General features: G+C 35.0%; 1 protein-coding gene across 2 annotated transcripts; it reads right to left on the reverse strand.

The window, feature by feature from the left end:
* Positions 1-444: 444 nt before the first annotated feature.
* LOC103966753 (protein CHROMATIN REMODELING 24) lies at positions 445-8700 on the reverse strand. Of its 2 annotated transcripts, none has more exons than XM_009379958.3 (22): positions 8482-8700; positions 8277-8378; positions 7368-8158; positions 7091-7221; positions 6945-6999; positions 6419-6544; positions 5658-5765; positions 5500-5555; positions 5331-5421; positions 4886-5023; positions 4711-4788; positions 3731-3940; positions 3555-3626; positions 2971-3051; positions 2767-2885; positions 2459-2570; positions 2080-2148; positions 1885-1979; positions 1443-1574; positions 1254-1319; positions 1027-1159; positions 445-854 (listed from the first exon to the last, which is right to left on the reverse strand). In XM_009379958.3, the coding sequence occupies exons 1-22, from the start codon at positions 8597-8599 to the stop codon at positions 690-692; spliced, it is 3048 nt and encodes a 1015-aa protein (XP_009378233.2). In that variant the 5' UTR covers positions 8600-8700; the 3' UTR covers positions 445-689. The 2 variants fall into 2 exon arrangements, with proteins under 2 accessions (XP_009378233.2, XP_018507781.2); XM_018652265.2 differs by having other exon boundaries at positions 8277-8381.
* Between the last annotated feature and the right edge of the window lie 870 nt (positions 8701-9570).

The following is a 9570-nucleotide window of genomic DNA, read 5'->3' on the forward strand; positions in this document are numbered from 1 at the left end:
TAAAATGCCCGACTAATTTAATCAGATGAACAAATTATCATATTTGACTTAAATAACTAATACAGTTCGAATTGTCAAACGAAATTTTAAACATTCTAATGAATGAAATGTATATATTGATACAATTTTAAAATCTAGAGAGTGCAATGCAAGAAAATTAAAATCTCATAACTCATTTTGAAAATCACATAAAACATGAAGGGTGTAAAATGTAGTTGGCCCTTTAATTTATGTCAATAAATATGTAGAACAGATGCAAAAGAAGTTTAAATATCCAAATATACATTCCTAGATTGGAGAGGTATGAAAGTTGTGAACAAAAACGGGATCAATCACCTATCCATAATAAGCATAGCCCCTAGACACAAATGACTTGGAGACTTCCATATGAGACTTGTTGCAATCCAATAAATAAATTAAGAATAAATTTATCACGACAAACGATTTCATAATCGACAGAGATAGAACTAGTCATTCAAAAGCCAGTAGTATTTGACAATTTGTATATTCAGCCGACTGTCTTAAACCAAAGATCAGTCGGTACCTAAGTATTATCCGAAACATAATAACAGCATGTTATTACAATGACAACGTTTTCTGTTTCCACGTTACAGTGCTCAGATCAGTCACATTGTCTTACATCAGCATCCCCTTGGGGACATCTGATAAAACTGGAACGACATCTTGTCTTATATCACCACCCTTTGGAACTCCCCAGTTATATCATCTAAGTCGATAACATTTCTCTCATTTCCCTCCACTTCCCCTGTACCAAGTCTATAAAGCTCAGCATTTAGTTCACCAATTTGCTTTTGTATTTTCTCCCCCTTATCTGGTAATCTTGAAACCAATGCCTGCAGACATTGTTAGTCACAACGCCAAATCAATTAATAAGAATTGCGACAACCATACGCAACTGATTTTTACATCCCTTTCTATCTGATTATCTCGACTAAACTGAATAGATTCTGAACATCTTCACCCAGGCCTAAATTGCTAACCAAAGAAGATGATGTGTAAGAATACCTTATTTGCAAGAGTTTGTGACAGCCTGTTGATTCTTTGTTTAATCTCTGCTTCTGTCAATTTACCCGCATCAATTGGTGAAGAAGGCTTCTTGTTTAAGATTAAATCCTTTGGTTTGAAAGCATATTCAGCCCTGTCAACAATGGAAACCAGAAATTTCATCACATGAAATAACTTTATTTTTCTGTCCTCAAATGATATAAGAGCCATGTTTCGTAGAGCTCTACCCATTCACATTGCGTTCTTGTAAAGAACTTGAAAATGAACTTCCTGCATTTGAAGCTCCTCTGATTCTGTGCCCACAATAGCAAAGTAAACCAGATAAGATTTCAAAGAAAGACAAAAAAACAATCTGTTGTTACAATCCATGAAGCATAGAACCTTAATAGAAAGATAATGAAATAAATGGGTTTCACCTTTCAACTTCGTCTTCTACTCCTTCGGCAACAGGCAGAGGTGCTGTCTTGGAGAAGAGTAAACTGTGATGACTGACTCCTGCTATACCTTGAGTTTCCAAGAACTCGATATGGGACTTGAAGTACTTGTCCCTACAGTAAATAGTAGAATGACAAGTAAATAATGAATGGAGTTTCTACTTTCAAAGTCGCGTTCAAAAAGGAAATGCTTTTGAACACATTTGAGATACAAATAAAAAAAAACTTCTTTGCAGCAAAAATTCTAACGCATACAAGTAATATTCTTTATTCAAATACTATAAGTATCACAAACATCCTTGCTAGTCAGTGCTTGCTCTTTAATTTAGTTATACTAAGTTAATAACACTACTGCATCAAGTCACAGAAAGGCTATTACAACAGTTATTACTAAACACTACGGCATACAAGTAATATTCCATACATTGTGTGCTGGCGATCGTGCTCCTCATATAGTTGCTGCTGAGTAGGGGATACATCAAAACCCTCTTTTGGAAGACTGAAAAGTTCACAGAGATCCTAAAACAGTAAAAGAAGTTCAGTATAGAAAGTTGCATTTTACTAAGGTTAAGAATCTTAAATTTCTCACTATAGCAACAATTACAACTTTAGAATTCACCTGCTGACTAAAGTACCGAATCTGTTCTTTATGCTCGGTCGCAGTTTTAAACAATCCCCCCTTGTATATCTACACAATGTTTTGAAGAATTAATATGAGGTTGTTATACAAAATTAATCAAATAATGAAGGAGTGAACCACGTGCAATAAAAGTATCCAAACAGGGAGATAAAAGGCAGGCTGTCACACCATGGCAAATGAGGTCCAACGGCATTGTTGTGTCAAACACATAGGTACTATAATCATTTAAACATCTATGCTCAATTTCCTGCAAAATCTACAGAAACCCTAATACAGGGCCCAGTAACACTTATCTAAGCATTGCTAAATCCTGCATTCATACCATTGAATATAAGTAGCTTGGAAAGCAATCTCTTACCTGTTTTCTGTATATCTTTTCTTCAACAGTCCCACAAGTCATTAATCTGTACACAATGACATCCTTATTTTGCCCGATTCGATATGCACGATCCACACTTTGATTATCCGTACTGCAAATATAAGAACCATAACAACAAATTAGGAACCACAACTTATGCAATTTATATCCTTGTTAAGTTAAAAATAGATACAACTAAAAGAGTGCAAATAAATGCAAAGGACATATTGCTCACACATGAATCTAAACTTAGAGCAGAACTGCACATTTGTAGAAAACCAGGAAAAAAAAAAAGTATAAGAGAACACCTCGGGTTCCAAGCAGGATCAACTACTATCACACGATCTGCTCTTGTAAGTGTAAGGCCCAAACCACCTACTTGAGATGTCAGGAGAAATATGGGAGCTCCATTACCTTCTTGGAAATCCTACTCATAAAATCAACATGATTTCAGGAACATTTTTACCATTATTGTTACACTTCTGCTGATTTAGATGATTTAGAACACTTACATTAACAACCCTCATTCTGTCAATAGCTTTTGTGGTTCCATCAATGCGTACGAACTCGTAACCATTGGATACTAGTGATTCCTGTAAATAAACGTTATCCATGAATAATTAACTTGACAAATTTGAAGTCTCAAAGAATATACTTTCAGATATATTTAAATAATCCAACTTGACTATTCATCAATTGAAAAGCTTTTCAATTCAGGAAAGTGTGCCCTCAATTTCATATTGCTCCTGCATCAAATTTCTCTACTTGGAAAAGATGTCCTCAAATCAAAATCGCAGGCATGGAAGTCTCCATGAGAAGCTTGAACTGAAATTATCTTATCCAAGTAAAGACAGGTTGAATATTTGACAATCCTCGAACATTTATATGCCAAGTTGGCACCTAGTTGGCATAAACTATTAAATTTGGTGAGCACCTAGTTGGCATGCAACAAGTCATCCAGAATTGCACAAATTCCAAGAAATTAATCTTCCTCAGTAACGAAAACATTGAATTATCGCATGAAATGACCATGTATTTAAGTACCGAAAGAATTCGTATCATTAGTTTACTAGTAACATTATTTTAAATGGCTAACCTGAATAAGATTAAGCATCTTTCGAGTTTGTGAGAAAATAAGAACATTATGCCCCTGAGGAATTAAGTCTTCCTGTATAAAAGGTCATTGAACACCATCCATTCCATTTAAAATTATGTCAACCAACGCATAAAAACATTAAAAGCATCAAATCTATAAAGACATTACACTCTTACCAGTAAAGACAATATAAAAGATATTTTGCATGACAGGTTGGCATGCTTTTCATCAAAGTCCTCTCTGTCAGCGACATCTGCTATGTACATTGCTAATTTTTCTGCCATGCAAGTTTCATCTGGCTTCAACATTGAATCCATCTCTTCTAGTACATCTTCAGCAGCTCGCTTTGTCAATAAAAGTGGATGATCACATATTTTCTTCAGGATCTAGTTCATATCAAACAGTCCTTGACAATTAGTATCATGACAAGAGAACTGACAACCTAAAGTATTATCTTCTAAAACATGGAGAGCAACAACCATATTTGTCCTGGACTTCTGATCCAAAATCATCCAAGGACAAACAGGTTAAACAAAAAAAAAAGAAAAAAAACTAACATGAAGCGAAATTTGAATTTCTTATACATAAGTAAGAGATAATTAATTTTTTCAATGGTTAATCATAGTTTACTTTAACATTTACATCATACCTTCACAAAAATTTATTCATATAAGTATATATTTTATCGTACAAAAACCACAATCTATTTTCATTCCAACGTATCCAGCTACCCCAAGCACAGTATATGAAATAACAGCATGTAACCTAGCAATACAACAGCGCTTACCAAAATAAAAAAAGGAAAATTTTGACACTGTTAAAAATATTGAAAACAAGTTCATGCACAATTCCTTTGCAGCACACCATCAAATTACTTAGCGTGATAGAGTACTCTAACTTCAGATAGACAAAATCAAGCTCCAAAAATGAAATTAAAGATAATTCAATCAACCATTTATTAATTGATTCTCCTATTTTCATTAACTATAAGAAAAGCAATGGAGAATCATTTAAAAGCAAGGTACCATTCATTCAGTTTCAACTATACAGAAGAAACTCATAAAATAAATTTCTGTCATTTAACTGGTTTTGACTTTCCTCAGAACTAGTTGCTTTAGAAATAAGCAGTAAAACGAACTAAGAACTATAAACGTACCGTAAGAGCAGCCAACGGGGAGCCATCAAAAGCAGAAAGAACCAGCTCACTCTTTAGAAAAGCTTCATATAGTTTCCGCTATACCACATATATGATCAACTTGAGAAACATACAAATAATACCTGAAACTACTATGAAGGATTAAAAGAATATCATGGAGCTTAGCACATCAAACCTGACAGCCGGTCAATCTTAACCAAACAATGATCTCGTTCTTTTTAGAAAGTTTGGCACTTGTTTGGTCATTATCTTCATTAAATACCTCATTCTTTAAGCGACGCAGAAAAAAAGGTTTAATACGTTCTCTTAGTTCCTGTAATAAAATGTAACAAATTTTTCTCATTAATATTATCAGACATAGTAGGAACATAGTTTGCAGCAAATATATAACAAGTAATATTATCAGACAACTGAAATAGTCAAAAATTTAGAATAAATAAACAATCATGAGTACAACTCTCAGTATGTCACTACAGCCACATTCACTAACTAGATAGGAGATACAACATAAACAAACAGCTGAAACAATTTGGTCCATAACCTTGTAAGATAGAAAGCAAAATAAAATTACAAGATAACAAGTCATACAAAGCATATCAAAACATTTATGGTATCATTACCTTTGCAACCGTCGAACCAATACACTTTTCCCTATCCAAAGCATTTTTCTCGTTTCCACGAAGAATGAGAGACTCGTACTGTTCCTTAAAACTGAAAAAAAAAGTTGAGAGTTTCATACAGAAAGAGAAAAATAACTCAAGGCAACCACAGCATGGAGGAAATTACTACCATTTCTTGTCACCCAGTAGCTCAGGGCAACAGAAGTTGAACAAGGCCCATAACTCCTATTTTGACAGTTAAAAGTACAAAAAATATACGAATTATATGTTGGTTTTTGTTTAAAACATAAAAAAAAATGGAACAATAATGGAAAATATGAAGCTGACCTTCAGATTGTTTTGCAATGGTGTGCCACTTACAATAATGCGATGGGCACAAGGTATCTCAAGCAAACTTTTGGCTCTTTGTGTACTAGGGTTCTTTATGAGATGTCCCTGAGATATAAATAGGTCCATCAAACTAAAAGTTATATATATGCAAGAAAAGAAAGTTCTTACCCAAATAGATTACGTTGTTTCATGCACTTTTCAGATAAAGAAATCTAGTTTCCCTTACTTAAAACAGGCAACTAAGAACTTTAGAAGTATAATTTGGTGTTTTCAATGCATGTGAGTACAGGAGTGTGAACATTCAATTGAGACAAGCAAGGAAATTGATTGGATGAAACACCAAGGTGTGAAAATTTTCAAACATACAAACTAAATAACGCAAGGTCATTTTGTTAATAATTTCAAAGACATCTATATATCTGAAAGAACAATTGCTTGAAAGTATCCGTAAAACCAATAAAATTTCTTGAAAAGATGCCACTTTCAAAATAAAATTTAGGAAATACTAAACAAGCAGTAATTCACTAATTAAACATGTATGTTTTATCATAGTATATCCCTGATCAATACATGACATATACAAGGAAACAAGGCTCCCTCTTAGACGGGACCCTGCACTATGGTATGTGAGAGGCCGGGTAATTGAGATGACTGATAAGCTTTCTTTTGCATGATGATACTTAATATAAGCTATAATTTTCCCTTAGAGAAAATAATAACAGTCAATTACTCAAAGAAAGTAGCATATGCATTCTCACCTCATCAAGTATCATATAATCCCATATGATATCTTCACTTCCATCATCATGAGCATATTCACCCCCTCTTAAAGATTTTGAGTTAACCCGCACAATATCATAAGTTGTGAGAAGAATGCCTTTGTCCTACGAGAAAAGCAGTGAAAAGTGAGGAAAAAATCATATGGAATTTAAGCACATTCTTATTACAAAAGAAAAAAAAAAGTGCAGCCAAAGTCATACTACAAGTGTACGCAAATAGAATCAACAGCTAGGATTAGACAAGGGTGTGTAAGAGGCTAAAAAGGGTGTGTTTATCATTTCCATAAATATATTGCATCTTTAGATTAAATGCTTGGAATTTGTTTATGGTTTCAGAGTTTTTTTGGGTTTCGGGTTTGTCTCCTTAACCAACCTCTTTGTTGTTTTCCTCTACTCTTAAGACAACCAATCTTTATGAAAAAAGAAACAAAAATGTTGACTATGATTTTGATTGGACAAAAGGACACATCAATCACTTGATTTATTTATATTATAGAGGAATTACCTGAAATACATACTGAAGCTCATATTTTCGAGCCTTGGCACAAGTCCCATAATACCTACATAGAAGCACAAGCAAGTGATTACTATTTGGCTTTCTTACAGACATGATAACTTAATCACATGAGAAACAAGACCAAGCAGCCTCACTCTCTTATCTTATCAGCGAGACCCACAGATGATAATTCTTTAATCCAATGGGAAAGCAGTGTTTTAGGGGCCACAACCATAACTCTTTTAATCAACTGTGAATGAAATAATCCTGCTAAGAAGCTACAAATCTGCAATAAGATAAAACTAGTACCTATAAATTATACAAAAGAAGAAAAAGGGCACCAAAGTAATGTATCTGTGTTCTATAAATAATATAAAAAAGAAGAAAAAGTCACCAAAGTAATGTATCTGTTAATGCATCCGCTTTCTTTACCTGCATCGTTTTGCCCAAGCCCATGTCATCACCTAAGATTCCACCCTTTCCCTGACAATGCAGAGACCATAGCCACTTTAGGCCATCACGTTGATGCGGAAACAACATCCTCGCAATCTTCCCTGGCAACTTGTAAGTAGATGTGAGACCACTCAAAGTAATAGAACTATCAGTCTCCAGAGCACAATCATCAGTAGAATCATTGATTACAATAAGCTCATCAGATTCATAGCGCTCTTGAACCTTACCACTCTGACTCCCTGATATTTTAACTATCTTATTGCCGCTCAAAAATACACAGTCATCCTCATCATCAACCTCTCTTTTTCCAACTTTAGGAACAATGGGACGTGCCACGGTTTTTGGTTTCTCATCCACCCATAAAGTCTTTATTTTCTTTTGACCATCATGTTTTGTAGGCAGCCTGTTCACATAACTATCACCAAATTGTCCACTCGGCAAATAAGCATCTGCCTCCTCGCCCTTGGTTTCAGACACATTAGAACCTTCAACAATGTCTGCTTTTCTGGCAACCCTCCTCTCAATTGACAGAAACTCAAGCCTCGAGCTCAAGTCATCAAGAATATCCCTAATCTCGTTCCCACCAGCATTGGCACTAGTCGTACTTGGATTCCTTTTCGGGACTGCCAGTGATTCATAATCAGCAATGCCAGAAATGTTGGGCTTATCAAGAACCGGTTGTTTGTCAGCAAGATCACTGTCAGCACGATAAGAAACTTTACAAAGACGGCGTCTACCTTCAATCTTAATCTTTGTGGTTTTTTCTTCTTCTAAAATTGATTCCAGAAACGAAAACAAAAACGAAATGTAAGAACAAATGCAATTTGGGGTTTTGCAGTCACATGAGCATTTAATCAAACAGATAGTGGGCAAGCGAAGAGCGATTACCAGGAGAAGATTCAAAATCTGTGAGTGAGAAATGAGGAAGGTTGCGAACACGTTGGCCTTCGATCGGTGGCTTCAGGTCCTCCATTTCCACTTTATCGTCCTCTGCTGAATTACCCAACAAAAAAAATTCAAAATAAAATTAACGAAAATAAATACAGTAATTAAGGAGGGCAGAAAGTCAAGTGTTTATTAGCGTTAATAATACCGGCGGGGGTCGAAGAAGGATTAGCAGCAGCAGGAGGAGGAGAGAGGAGGTCTTGAAGGAGACGATAGTGGCTGTCGTTTAGACTCTCTGGTTTTTTGCTGCTTTTCCTCTCCGCCATTTCCCAAGTGAATATGACATCTTTTCAAATTTTACTTTTTGTTTTTCATGTTTGCGGCCTTTCCACCAGGAGCTTTTCATTCCCGCTTTGCGTGCAACTTTCAAATTTCAAAGTTCAAACTTTGGGCTGGTTTGGGTTTATTTTTAAAGGGTGAGTTATCAATTTATTTCCTCATCTAAGTGAAAATTAAATCCTTAAATTATTTTTTTTAGAAAAATTAGTCCTTGAATTATAAAAATTGCATCCCTAATTTTAGATTTGAAGCTTCTATATTCAATTTTCTGTCTCTTTAAATCATGTTACTTGCATGTGATATGCGACAACCCGTCTTGAATTATTTTATCGATGGCATGAAATGACGATTTTGCCCTTGGACATTTGCCCTTGGACATTTGCCCTTGGACATTAGTTGGTGTCATGGGTGATTTGTTTTTGGATGGTGGCTACCATCTGGACACACACACACCCAAACAATGTCGTTGACCCTTATCTCTCTCCTCCCTCTCGGATTTTCTGCATTCCTGTACAAGTCATACAAACATCACCTAAATCAACCATTTCAGGCACGGATCGAGATCATTGTTGGTGTTTTTGAGTTCCTTGCAAGCTCAGGAACCCATTGATACCTTTGGTTGGACGTGATGGCCAGCACACCTTGATTTCAGTCGGGGTGTGTCCTGATACACATTTGAGAGTAGATTGGTAATTTTCCATAAAAAAATAGTGTATGGAGTTAACTTTAGAGGGTAATTAGATGTTAGATTCACAACTTATATGAAATGTTAAAGGCTTATGGGGGAGAAAAGTATTGTATTACATTCTAAAGTATGTCAAGTGACTTAAATTGATGAAAATTTGAATAAAATAGCTTTGAATATAATAGTATGGATGAAATAAACAATTTTTAATGATTTTAGGGACTTATTTTACCCAAAAAATAATTTAGGGACCTAATTTTCACTGAGGTGATT

This window comes from the organism of the source record quoted next, unplaced genomic scaffold (assembly GCF_019419815.1).
Source record: "Pyrus x bretschneideri cultivar Hongxiangsu unplaced genomic scaffold, Pyrus_bretschneideri_v1 Contig80, whole genome shotgun sequence".
Taxonomy (NCBI): Eukaryota; Viridiplantae; Streptophyta; class Magnoliopsida; order Rosales; family Rosaceae; genus Pyrus; species Pyrus x bretschneideri.

Bases quoted from the DNA above. Each gene is read 5' to 3' on its own strand.
- LOC103966753 (XM_018652265.2), bottom strand. From the start codon at position 8,599: ATGGCGGAGAGGAAAAGCAGCAAAAAACCAGAGAGTCTAAACGACAGC. The intron at 3,627-3,730 runs GTAAGAGTGTAA...CCTTTTATACAG, and splicing joins CTTTTATATTGTCTTTACTG to GAAGACTTAATTCCTCAGGG. The intron at 1,320-1,442 runs GTGAAACCCATT...TTGTGGGCACAG, and splicing joins GTAGAAGACGAAGTTGAAAG to AATCAGAGGAGCTTCAAATG.